The 13,627-nt window shown below is 31.0% G+C and overlaps 2 protein-coding genes and 1 non-coding gene across 13 annotated transcripts in view; all 3 read right to left on the bottom strand.

Annotated features, from left to right (window-relative positions):
- The window catches only part of LOC101220748 (actin-related protein 2/3 complex subunit 4), a 36,331-nt gene extending 33,843 nt beyond the window's left edge, over window positions 1–2,488 (bottom strand). For 7 of the 11 annotated variants that reach the window (XR_004215251.1, XM_031882606.1, XM_031882603.1 and 4 more), the window contains exons 1-3: window positions 2,258–2,484; window positions 1,797–1,862; window positions 1,042–1,094 (exon numbers count right to left, since the gene is read on the bottom strand). Coding sequence is in view for 10 of the 11 variants with exons in the window: in XM_031882606.1 (XP_031738466.1) it covers window positions 1,042–1,094; window positions 1,797–1,862; window positions 2,258–2,260 (122 nt within the window). In the remaining variant the exon portion in view is untranslated. Of the gene's footprint in view, window positions 1–1,041; window positions 1,095–1,237; window positions 1,384–1,580; window positions 1,698–1,796; window positions 1,863–2,257 lie in introns of all 11 variants that reach the window. The other 4 variants (XM_011652937.2, XM_031882601.1, XM_031882608.1 and 1 more) reach the window with 3 other exon arrangements.
- Window positions 2,489–2,509: 21 nt separating this feature from the next.
- Window positions 2,510–2,598, bottom strand: TRNAY-GUA. Its single transcript is given in 2 exon segments — window positions 2,510–2,545; window positions 2,562–2,598. It is a non-coding gene; the product is annotated as a tRNA-Tyr (tRNA).
- Window positions 2,599–4,659: 2,061 nt separating this feature from the next.
- On the bottom strand, window positions 4,660–7,379 carry LOC101220982 (uncharacterized protein At4g06744). Its single transcript, XM_004140662.3, has 3 exons — window positions 6,770–7,379; window positions 5,443–5,948; window positions 4,660–5,273 (listed from the first exon to the last, which is right to left on the bottom strand). The coding sequence occupies exons 1-3, from the start codon at window positions 7,350–7,352 to the stop codon at window positions 5,010–5,012; spliced, it is 1,353 nt and encodes a 450-aa protein (XP_004140710.1). The 5' UTR covers window positions 7,353–7,379; the 3' UTR covers window positions 4,660–5,009.
- Between the last annotated feature and the right edge of the window lie 6,248 nt (window positions 7,380–13,627).

Raw genomic sequence — 13,627 nt, 5'->3', positions numbered from 1 at the left:
TTTCTTTTGGGTTTCGTCATAATTTGACCAATTGAGAAACAACGGAGGTCACATCTCTTCTTTCTTTGGTTGAGGGGTGTAGCTTTAGGAAGGGAAGGAGGGATGCTCGTGTTTGGAGTCAAGGATATATGTGTAAGTTTTTGTTCGATTTGTTGTTGGATTCATCCCCTCCTAGGGAGTCTATTTTCGACGTGGTCTGGAGGACTGAGGTTCCAAAGTATGTTAGGTTTTTTATTTGGCAAGTTTTGTTTGGCCGAGTAACATTGTTGACAGACTTGTTAAGAGGAGGACTTCACTTGTTGGGCCTTTGTTGCTTGCTCTGTCAGAAGGCAAAGGAATACCTTAATCACCTTTTTCGAAATTGTCGATATGCTCGGGCCTGTGGAGTTTTTTATGAAAAAGTTCGGCATTAGCTATGCCGGCCACCAGAGCATTCGCATGACGATTGAGGAACCTCCTCCATTTGCTCTTCAGAGAAAAAGAGGTTTATATGGCTTTTCGAGGTGTGTGCTTTTATTTGGAACATTTGGAGGGAGAGGAATGACCAGGTGTTCCATGGTAGGAAAGGGACCAATGAGGCTTGGTCCTTGATTAGATTCCACATTTCCGTTTGGGCTTCGATTTCGAAGACTTTTTGAAACTATTTCATTGGTAACATTTTACTTAGTCGGTCCCCCTTCTTTAGATGAGGTGTTTTGGTGGGCTGGTTTTTTGTATGCCTTTGTATTCTTTCTTTCTTTTTTTCTAAATGGAAGCTATTATTTCTAATACAAAAAAAAACATTCTACTATCTATTATCATACCAGAATGATAATCACAGTGTTATAATTACGCAAGTACTGATAAGCAAAATGCTATTTGATATACCCAAGATAAAAACCTCCATAAGTGATCCCTAGAATGCTCGCAAGAGAGCTCATGTATAAACTTATTACCTAGACAATTCTGGTTTCCACTGACTCGCAAGCAAGGATATATCTATTTAGGATATATCTAATATAAATACAGTAAGAGGTTTTAAGATTACTAGAAGATCCATACTTTAGTTCAACTTCCGGCTTGTTGTGTCTTTCAACTTCTTGACAAGGAAAATTCTGTAATCATATGGAGAAAAAAAAAGTTTTATAGATCAAACATCATATACATGTGAAAACAAGAAGAGCTTTGTATTAGAAATAAAGCAAATATCCAAAGTGTAACAAAAAAATTCGAGTAGTAGCAGGGAGAATCACCGTACACAAACGTAACTGGTCATGTACAGCTGAAAAGTTTCATTCACTCCCAAGTCAATGTAAATACCAAAAGATACTTAGAATTCACTACTCTCTCTTAACATTCAGACTGGTGACTTGGAGGATATTCCGGATGTCTATGAAGTTTCTCCTAGAGGAAAGAGGTAAGCGGGTAAAAGAAAACAATATGGTAGTTCAATTTATCCTTCAATTACAAGTAGAAAATTTAGAGATGTAACATTACCAAAAGCCCCCACTCTGTATATGTATTATCATATACCTTCTCACAGAGCATTTTGAACAGAACGGAAATTACATGCGTACAGAAGTATTTTCACTCACACTTACAATGAAATTACATTAACTTAAGTCTTCAAGAAACAATTACAAGCAATGCGTTCAGTAACATCGCATTCCTGAAGTTCGTTAGGCAAATAATTCGTAGGATGAAAAGTTTACCCGAACCTAATAGAGGGTTACAGAAATAATAAATCAAACTGCAAAAAATCACCACTCAAACGAAAATGAAATGAAAAAACAGCAACAAGACAACGATACAAATACCTGAAGGCACATGGCGGCCTCAAGAGTGTTTCGTATGCACGTCAAATACAGGCGTAAAGTAGTTGCCTGAGTTTACACATACAGAAAGAAAATTAGGTAGAAAAAGAAGAAAGAAACAAAATAAAAACAAAAGATCAATCTCATTCCAAAATTAAGTATCTAAACAAATCACATCTCAAAATCAGGAGTTCATCAAGGTGAAGCTTGCTTCCCCCACAAACCATCTCAAAATGAAGAAGAAAATCGGCAAAAGAAAAAGAAAATCGAATTCAAAGCGTCCGATTACATCAGCATCAACAATTTCACTAAGAAAGTAAGCTATATCGGACATTGCTAAGTAAAACGAATAAACTTCATTCGCAACGATCTCGTTATTATTCAAGCGGTAGATTACCACAACCCAAATAGACAACTTCAAACGAATCGAAGATCAAGGATAATAAGAATTGTTCGCTACCGACCATTTCTGAATTAGAGAAAGTAGTTTTCGGAGATCAGATTAGCGCCCTGAAGTGAGAACTTGGATAAAGAAAACTGGCTGGATGGTGCAGTGAACTGGTGAGAGTAGGAAATTGTTGGTACAATGCCGCCGAAACTCCAAAACTCCGACGCCGGAGAAAGCAAAGGAAAGAAAGACTTGAAGAATTTAATTAAAAGTCTAAATTAATTATGAGATTGTAGGTTAATAGAACGGATCAAAAAAGCTAAAAAAATCCGACCTGCCGGATTCGAACCAGCGACCTAAGGATTTATCTGTGCTTACGACTACAGTCCTCCGCTCTACCAACTGAGCTAAGGTCGGATTGTTGAGAATCATAGAAATAGTTAGGGATTAATATCTTTTTATTCAATAAATTTTTAGCTCGACTTTCTGAACCTTCAAATCTATTTTCTTTTTTTGGTTACTTAGAAATACTTTTAAAAAATTAGTCAGAAAATATCAATTCAAACTTTCAAAATTCTAATAATAAAACTACGATTTCGATGAAAAAACTCTAATATTAAATGATTTGAGTTTGTCAAAGTTGTTGCTATTATTACAACCACAGAAATATGAATTCATTTTTTATGGATTAAAATTGATTGGATGATTTTTTGGAACTTGATTAAAAGTTGGGACTATTTCAACAACAAAGTCCAAGCATTTGTTGATGATATTCGAAGCTTTTCACTTATGAAACATTGTTACGGACTTTTCCTTTTTGTCCACGAATTTAATTATTACTCACATTTTGGCATTTAGTACCAGGCACGACTAACCCCAGTCTCTATTTTCTAGCTTGTGGATCATCCCATAGATCAATATTGTTGTGGTTAATTATTAATATCTCATTAGTTCCTTGTTATTTGTATTAAAAGAAAAAACTAAACGTATCTTTAGCCTTATCAGGAATTATTGTTAAAATTAGATAAATAAACTATTTGCGACCCACTGTGTTTACAAATAGGAATTATTGTTAAACTAATTCGTTGCAAAGTGAATTTACTCCATTGACATGAGTGTTAACACGAGATTTTCAGATAAAAAATTTAATTTGTGAACTTAAACTTGTGTTGATATTGTATTTATATTGATTTGATGTGATATGGTTCGTTCTCTAATATGTGATGTTCTGATTCTCTTAGGGGGTGTTTGGAGGAAGGAAATGAATAAGGAAAAGGGGATTATGAAAAAAAAAATGATCATTATAATTTTGTTTGGGATGAGGATTATGGGGAATTATTTATGATTCTTGTTTGGGGCAAGAATTACGTGGGAGGATTATGGAGGATTATTTATAATCCTTGTTTGATAAAAGGATTACGTGTGAAAGATTATGACCCAAATTTTTTTCCACTATTTTTTAAAAAAATTTGGTACAAATTTAATTTTTCAATTTCCATTTTTTTTTCCTTTTGGACACATCAAATTTTTGTTTGTTAAACATGCACTGTTTTTTTTTTATTTATCAAAAAGTGACATTTCTATCGTAATAAAAAGTATTAGTTATTTAGAGAACAATGACATTTTTTACCGTCTAGGACGTGACGGGAGGTTAAATCGTACTATGAGTTTGTGCGCGATTTTTGGATTTCAATTGGTGACTTGTTGAATGGGATATATCTACCGACTTTAGTTAAATTTTATTTTGTATCCTATAACTTGGGAGTGTAAAAAGAATGTGAGTAGTATAAAATTTTTTAAAAAGTGCTCTTGTAATTGGTGTTGGTAATAGTAATTTTTTGACGTAAATTTTCTTTGTTATTTCTTTATTTTTAATTTTCCTATAGAAGTGAGAGGTTTTTCCTAACACTTATAACCCTTTTAATATATTATATAGTAGGTTTTAATATTTTTAAAAAAATACAAACTATGGCAAAAAAAATCCTCCCCTCGACTCTCTATCAAGCTCTATCTAAGCTAATTCCTCTTCTTAGAGGACATTGTCCATCCATAACATAGAGTCTAATATATACCACTTGTTAGAACAACAAACTTTCCACAATAGTTTAAAATTATCCGTTTTGGGTATAGACCCTCATGACTTGAATTTGTTTTTGATCTCATACTAATAAAAATAGTTATTTTCACTTATATATCTAAGATCATCCCTTTATCTAATCGACGTGGGACTTTGATCGCATTACAAAATGAGAAAATAAATATATATTCTCATTTCAGTTTGAATTAAATAAAGAAATATACGTTGTTATGTTGTTTTAAGTTAAGGCTGGTCAAATATTCTTCTTTTTATTTAGAGTCTGTCTTTCTTGTTTATTACTTCTCTAACTTTTATAAAATGAATAAAAGGTGGAAGTATATTAACCAAAGTAAAGAAAACTGGAAACAACCATAAAAAAAAAAAAAGAAATAGACAAGAGGTAGATGAAAATGATTGTGGGAACAATTTATTGGATAATAATTCACAAGTATAACACGTCAACAATTATCTAAAAAGTCAACTAAAATCGAGTTGGAAATTAAAAAACAAAAAAACAAACACCAACCCTAATAATGATATCTAAATATAATATGTATATGGGGGGAAATGCATAAACAACGACCATGGAGCATCAAATTGGCCTATAATAATAATAATAATAATAATAACAGTATAGGTTATTTGTTTGGACTTGTGAAAGTTGGCCTTATACAATACATTAAAGCAAGGGGTAGTTTATTAATGAAATGAAAATGAAAATGATAAAGTTTTGAGATTTAATTAAGAATTATTAGGAGGGGGGAGTGAGAGCAGCATAAGTTTTCTTTGGCGACACGTAGTTTATGTTATCGGTAGGTTTAGAAACGTGTGGATGAAGATAGTGATTGTTTTTGCAAGGAATGTAAGTGAACGACTTGTCGTTCCCGCAGTATTTGGGCCTGTATGCAAATTGTAAGCATTCTTCTTTGGATCTCTGCTTTGGGAGTCCTGGAATGCAATTGTTTGAAACATCTAGAATCTTTTTCTTTATTAGTTTCTTGCATTCTGCTCCCACCTGAATTTTCAAACCATAAAAAAGAAAACCAGCTAAGTTAAAAATGGTAAGAGACTCACATTTAAGAATATTACAACTTTTATTCTCCAACCTAACAACTTATATATCAAAACGTAAATCATAAGCATCGGAATTCAAACAAGGAATTAGAGATAGTTGGGGTAGATACCTGAGTAAAGAAATTATTCCTCAAGGTGAAGTTACCAAGATTAGGCAACTTGCAGATCTCTTCTGGCACAGGACCGTACAATTGGTTATCAGCCAAGTAGAGAAGCTCCGCCTTAGCCAAGCAAGCAAACGAAAGCGGAATGGGACCCGTGAGGCGATTCTTTCCGGCGTCAAACAACACTGCGTTTTCTAATGAACCGATCTCGAACGGCAAGCAACCTTCCAATTGATTATCGAAGAACACAATTTCTTCCATCGTCTTCTTCGCGTCCCCGATGCTTTTGGGGATGGATCCAGAGAATTGGTTGTGGGCAAATGTTAGGTACTTGGCCGGAGTTTTGCCTAAATTGTCGGGAAGATTTGAACTGAATTGGTTGTTGTTGATGTAAATGGCACTGATTATGTCCATGTCGAAAATTTGCTCCGGAATTGGGCCGCAGTAGTTGTTGTATCGAAGGTCTAGAAATGTTAGCTCCGACGCTCCCAACACGTTCGTCGGAAACCCCCCTGACATTTTCAATTCAAATCACTACTTGATTTAATTATTTGGATATCCAAACTGCATGGACTCTGTAGAAAAAAATTCAAAAGTACAATGGTGTTCTAACCCATTTTTTCTAATAAAAAAAAATCATTTTCGAAACTTGTTTCTAATTTTGTTTAACTGCCTTACAAAGTTCAAAATTGAAACTTTTAGAGGTTTATGGGAAGAATAAAAGTAAACACTCTTTGCAAGGTATATTGAATAGAGAACCTGTTATTGACGAAATAAAAATCTTTTTTTTATGGACTTAAAATATAAATTTTATTTTTTTTATTCATATTTTTCCATTTTAAAACTTTACACGTTTATTTTTTTTTAAAAAAAAAGTCCAATTTCAATAGAGTTATTTTAATTATTTTTTCTAAATTGATCTTTAAAAAAAATGTTTTAAAGTAAAAATTAGTTAAAAAATATAGTCATAAGAAACCAAAATAATTATAAATATAAAAAATAATAATCTCCTTTATATTATATATCATTTACAAAATATGATAGACTATTGAAAAAAAAAGTTATAAATCATATTTTTAATGAATAGGATGGGTTATTTCAACAAAAAAAAACTTTTTTTTAAGAAGGTTGTTAATTAAACAAACACCAATTAAATAAATTTAAAAATAATTTGAAGAGTATTTTATGAACATGACAAAAAGAGGGGCATCTTTTTTTAAAAAAGAAAACTTGTGAATAGTACATCACACCCCATCATATATAATAATGTTAAATAAAAACAAAAAATGAAAAGATAATATAGAAAGAAAGAGAAGATTAATAATGTAAGAACCTGGAAGCTTATTGTTACTTAGATCCATCTCATAAAAGAACCGTTGACGATCAATTTTCTTAGGAATTGGGCCACGAAAAAAATTTGAATTGGCATGAAATACCGCAATATCATCCAATTCATCCATAAATCCTTCAAGAAACAGCTCCGGTCCTCCAAATCGGAACCCATTGAACATCACCGCAGAAATGCTCCTCTCTTTCTCCACCAGCAAAGGGTCACATCGAAACCCTACGTACTGGCAAACGTCGTTCCCCTGCCACGTCCTCACCACGTCCAATCTCCCGCTCTTGATTTTGCTCTTTAGTCTTCGTATCACAAAGAACGCCTTTCTTAACCGCTCGTTTTCGAACTCCGGTGGCGGTGATGGACATGGCGGTGGCGGCGGTGGAGGGCACTCCGGCGGGTATTCCGGTGGATTTGGGTCGGGATTGTTATGACCGCCGCCACCAATTATTATCTCCAGTGCCTCCCGGAAATTGGGTTGACCGGTGGCGGCGGCGGGGCGGGACTCCGCCGGTGATAATAGGAGAAAGGAGAGAGGAAGGAGGAGGAGGATCGAGAGAGAAGAGAAAGAAGCCATGGATGTGTTTTTTTGTATGTAACAAGAGAATAAAGGTAGAAAAGTATTAAATAGAGATTTATAATTTGTTTAAATATTTTATATAATTAAATTTAACATAACCTATACATCGAAATTTTTTGTTAAAATAAAATTATATAATCTTTTTTTTTCCCTTAGAGGTTGGACATTATCTTGTGTAATTAAAAAAAAATTATTAGTGACTTGACATGTTTTACATAAGAGAGAAATTTCTAAATTTTATTTGTTGAGTTGGACAACATCAAACTTCTAACTATAATATCACTTTAGTTTAATTAATCTCCACTATTAAAAGTTATAATTTAATCAATTTAGTTTGATTATTTTGCCAATTTGACCTGGAACTCTAATTACTATCTTAATAGTTTTTTAATTAACCTATCATATTTATTTTTCGTAATTCAATTCTACATTTTTTAATAAGTTAAAAATAGCTAATTAAATAAAAGAAAAAAATATCAATTATCAAGTATATATAGAATAAGCACAGTAACTATGAAAGATTAGAAAATATTTATCAAAAAAGAAATTGAAGCTTTTAGAATTATAAAAATCAATGCAGAAATAGGTCTAAAAGTATAAAAATAAAACTAAAACTAAGGTAAAAATGAAGTTATTAAAATGGTAATTTGTTTAAACGTAGAAAGAAAGGCAAAATTAGAAGTGAAAGAAAAAAAAAAGAAAAGGTGAATTATTGAAGGTTGCTAAAAAAGTTGAAATATAATGATAGTTGGATGGTAATGTATGAGACAAAGAAGTTCACGTGTTAGGGGGTGTCGGCGAGAAGAAGATGGCTATGGAATTTGAAACGACTTGTCGTAACTTATTATACAAAGTCGACAAATTTTACGTATGCCCCTGCCCTCTTCACTTCCTCTTTTTATTTATTTATATATATATATATATATATATATATATATATTCTTAATCAAGCAGAAAACGTAATTTACATTTATTTTTCTGTTGCTAACATGAATTTTCGGTATGTTTACAAAGAAACGAGTTTATCTAGGTTCAAATCTCTCCCACCAAGTTGTATTTCGAAACAACTTTTCGAAATAAATTAGGACTAGGCAAAGGAGAGCACGTGTCCTAAGAGGAAAATTATGAGACTCTGTGTTCAAGTTGACCGTTTGAGCAGATAAACATATACCAATTGAAAAATAATTGAGTTGCGTTCAGTTTGATACTCTACAACTTCAAGGGTAAAAAATAACTCTAATATTGTTAGGTAACCCAAACCAATTACTACAAAGAGGAAGAGGGTAAGTAATCTCCAAAAGAAAGTCATCATTAATGATTTTATAAGAAAAATGGTTTACGACGATAGTTATTTTCTGTCGTAAACAAAATTTGTGACAATTTTTTACGGTTATAGAATCATATGTTATGAAAAGACTATCGATGATAATTTTAAAAAACTGTCACAATAAATGTTTTCATGACAGAAAATAAATATCATTATTTAATATTTTATGACAACAAATAATTGTCATTAGCCCATACATATTAGAGTAATTATCTGTCATATTTTGCATATTGACGACAATTATTAAAATTTCACAAATTCGTATAATATGAAAAAAAAATTTCTATCAAGAATATGTCAATTGTGACATGGTTTTTTATAAAATCAAATGTCATTGTTTCAATATTGACGACGGTTACAAAATGTCACAAATTTGTATAATTTGACATTTTGTTTGTCATATATTCCTCTATTACTACATTTTTACAATAAAATACATTAATGTCATTTCTTGTTCTTACCGCTCTGTCATTACACTAACTAGTCAAATCACAAAGTTGTTCTAATACATCACACCCATATGAAAATAAAGAGTCAACACTTTAATATATACACGCATTATCATATTCTTCGCAATATTCGTACAATATAACTGACTAATAACCATTTTTTGGTAAAGGGTAGTTTACATACAAAAAGAATAAACAATGACATCTTTTGCTACCAACAAGTTTAAAATAAGCACATTGGAACCAAAATTTTACTACCAACCATACAAAAAGTCTTATATCAACCAATTGCTTCAATATGACTTCACTTCTCGAATGGATTCTTGCAAACCTAGTAAGAAAACAAAATCTCATTTTAGAGTATGACTAAGAACATTTCCAAAGCAAATCAATTCACAAGTAAACGAAAAAGAAAGTTTGTACACCTAAAATTCTCATAAATCAGTCAAGTCACATGAGTGCCAAATTTGTTTGGAAGAATATTGAACATTGTTGCTATTAGTAGTCTAACATGTAGAGTCTATATCTATAAATTGCCACTGATTACACTTATACCATAGAAGTAAAAAGAACTTCAAATTATAATCCTAATTAGACCCCACCCTCGTAAAAATAATCTATAGACTAAATGTAGAAATGTAGTCACAAGAAGACATACAAGAGTATATGGGAAGAGGAAAGAAAACATAGAAGAGTATACATGGGAAGAGGAAAGAAAAGATAAAAGCTACCCCAAGTTTTCATAATCGAAAAGAAATATGGAAAAATGGGAGAAGAAGGTTGCTTATGCATACAAAAATTGCATAAGAATTGTCCTAACAATCACTTAGTCATCCCACAAAGGTTCATCCTACAAAACTGCCTACCAAAACAATCCATAAGTGAAGAATGGTGAAAAACTACAATAATGAATGATAACAAACAAACATATCAACTAAACTAACGATGCACACAAATACAAAATAAAATGTGTCCCTTTAAAAGAATGCCCATAGACTAAACATTACCAGGACAAAATAGAACCAAATATGTCAACCAAATCAACATCAATATTAAATCATCGTTTAACAGTTACAACATGGCAAAAAGTAGTTAGATTTTCTTCACTCCTTGAATAGCACCAAAATGTATACCATATATGTTTCGTCTTCTAACATGGAGAAATATGTTCCTTATCAAAACACGTTTAAAAAGAAATGATCATTTAAGCGCGCATAAAGTAAAATTAAGAAAAAGACTACCATAGTTGCAGGATGTCATAACATTTTAACATGATGTGGAACTTCCAATAGGTCAAGTGCCCTAGGGACCATTTATAATTAATTTTCAAAGCATAGGGGCTAAATTTTTTTGTTTGATCAAATAAACACAAAACATAAACTTAGGACCATGTAATTTACCCTAAAATGTATTTGTAAGGGAAGACAGGAAGTAAGTCATTCAAAACAACTAATAAAATCTTTATCCATGTTGTAGCTGCAACAATCTACCATCTCAATCCTCCACGTTCAGCACATTAGAAAAAAAAATTGAACATCAGAAATGGAAACCCACGTAAGGCCATTTGGAACTCCAAATTTGAAATGTGCCACAGATTATCTAAACTTTTGTGAGTCTCTTCACCGTAGGTCTCCATCGGTGAGAAGAAATGTTGTGAAGATGAAGAAGAATGGGGTTGTAGTTGGAGTTGATATTTCTTTGGGTTCTATATCATGAAGAAGATAACGAAAAAAGGGGAAATAAAAATAAAATTATATTTTAATAATTTCTAATGAAAAGTTGGAGGAAAATTAAAGGGGAAATTATATTTTAATAATTTGTAATGAAAATTATATTTTATTATTTATATTTAATGACATTTAAAAGTTGTCATAGATTTATGACAGTTAAAAACTATCATAAATTCTTTGAATCCGAAAAGTTCTATTTTTTTCTACAGAAAATGCGAACTTTTATGACAGTTTTTTTCCTCATTTTAATTTGGAATGTATACAACTGCCATAATATGTACTTTTTCTTTACTACAAGAAATTTATTACTCAGTGACAAAATTTTAGTGGCACAAATAATTTCTGTCACTAAAAATTCATGTATAACAACACACGAAATATGTCACAAAAGAGTATTATTAGTGATCTGTGCCACTGAAAGAATTAGTAAATGTCACTGAAAATAAAATAGTTTTAACAACAAAATTAGGTTGTTGCTAAAACTTTAGAAAATTTCCCCCAATTTCATTTTCCCTCCCACTTTTCATTAAACAATATAATAAATATTTATTTCTTTTTAATCTTCCCCTTTCCCTCTACCTCTCACGATAACCCCCTCCCAAAACCCATCCCCAATCTTCACCACTCCACTCCATGACGGCGGGTTTCTTTCGACCGGCGATGACATGCTCCCATTTCGACAGACGACAACCCAAGAAGCATTTCGCCGACGACCCAAGCTCTTCTATTTCGGCCGGCGACGATGCACAAAAGCTTTCGACCGCGACCCAAGTTGAAACATTTCTCCTTCCATCGACAACCCACGATTGCAACGTATCCCCACATCATTTCCGTTGGCGGCCAAGATTTTGATGCGTCCCACTGTTTTCACCGGCAACCCACGAGTTCATGCGTCTCCACCGTTTTCGCCGGCGACCCACAACCATTACCATTTCTATCGACAACCCACAACCACGAAGAAGCTCTTTGACCCACAATCATTTTCGTTTCGGCTACTACAATTGTTTCTGTTTTGACCCACCATATTTCAAGTTTTCTCTCTCCTCAACCTCAACCTCAAGCTCTCTTCTCAACCAAAAATTTCATAGTAGATTATTGTTGCTTTAAGTTTTTATTTGTTAGAAATTCTTGAAATTGGGCTAAATTGTTGTTGCTTTAAGTTTTTATTTGTTATAAATTCTTGAAATAAGGTAAATTGTTTTGGTTACTTTGGTATTTGAAAATGTGTAGTCTTTAAGCTTAGCTTGTATTCCTTCGAAAGGCATTGTTTGCTTGTAATTCTTGTTTTTGATATTGTGAAAATGTTAAAGTCTTGATATATTGTTTGTATTTGGTTTTTTAGTTTCTCATTGTTTCTTTTCTTAAGAAGGTTCCAACCATCCTTTAATTAGAGAACAATAATGTGGATGCATATCTAGATTAGTTGTTGGCTTCGATTCATTATTTTGCAATTTACATATGACTAGCTTTGATTCTGTCATATGAATTTCTAGCGTAGATACTTTAATCGTTATTATACTTAGTGTAGCTACCTAATTTTATTTTACACATATTTTTTTTAAAAAAATATATTAGTAATAATAGGTAAATTTATTTTTTTGTTTTTTTGTTTTTAAAAGGTAAAAATTTAGTAATAATATATTATCTTATAATATTTCATTTTTATTATGCGAGGAAACAAAAATAAATCAATCTATCTTTAAAAAACTCTTTTAGTATCACATTTATCTTATTTGTACTAAAAAAAGAAATGATTTTTTTAAAAAATAAAATCTTCTAATATCACTTTTGACTTATTTATATCATTTTAGGAAAAAAATAAAATCAATCATAAACAAAATCTTTTAATATCTATTTAATTTATTAATTAATTTTTCACAAAATCTTAAAATATCTCATTTACTTTACTTTATTTATTTTAGGAAAATGAATATTTTATTTTTGGAAAATAAAAATTTATTTTATTCCTATAATATCCAATTTTGATTTTATTCTTATTATTTTTTCTTAATTTATGGTACATCTGGAGTTTATAAGTAGGGACATTTTGTCATTTAAAAAGGAGGAAGAAGGTTTCTTAGAAAAAAAAAAACTCATTTAGAGAGTACTTAGAAAACTTTTTATTATTTAGAGCGAATCTCTACAAAAAAAAAGAAAATCTGTAAAATTTGAGTTTTTTTCTTATTTCTTTTCGTCATTTTACTGTCTCTACTTTTTTTTTTTACTATATCTTAAGCAAATCAAATCTCATGTTAAAATAAACTTAGTTAGAGGTTGCATTTGGCAGAGATTTAATCCTAAAGATTCACACCTTATACAACAGGTAATTTCTTTCGATTCGAATCCTTATTTTTCTTTTCTTCTCTTTTTAAAAGATAAAGAGAAAGAAAAGAAAATGTAGGAAAATTTTAATATTTTTTTACTACTTTTTTTCTTTTATCAGCATTTTTAAAAAAATTATTTAGTCTTTTTCTTCTATCTAAAAAATAGGGAGAAAGAAAACAACAAAATAAAAATGTTCATTTTTTTTATTTATTCGTATTTCATTATTTTATTTTTTTAAAATTCTAATTTTTAACCTTTATTTTATTTTCTCTAAAATATAGAGGAAAATAAGGAGGATAGAGAAAATTTTACCATTATTATCGTTATTACCTTTATTATTTATTATTTTTATTTTTATTATATTTTATTTTATTACTCTTACATTATTTTTTCTTTTTACTTGTTGTTCTTATTATCATTATTATTATAATTATAATAATA

Source organism: Cucumis sativus, chromosome 3 (assembly GCF_000004075.3).
Source record: "Cucumis sativus cultivar 9930 chromosome 3, Cucumber_9930_V3, whole genome shotgun sequence".
Classification (NCBI taxonomy): Eukaryota; Viridiplantae; Streptophyta; class Magnoliopsida; order Cucurbitales; family Cucurbitaceae; genus Cucumis; species Cucumis sativus.
This window is presented reverse-complemented; position numbering and strand designations above follow the sequence as displayed.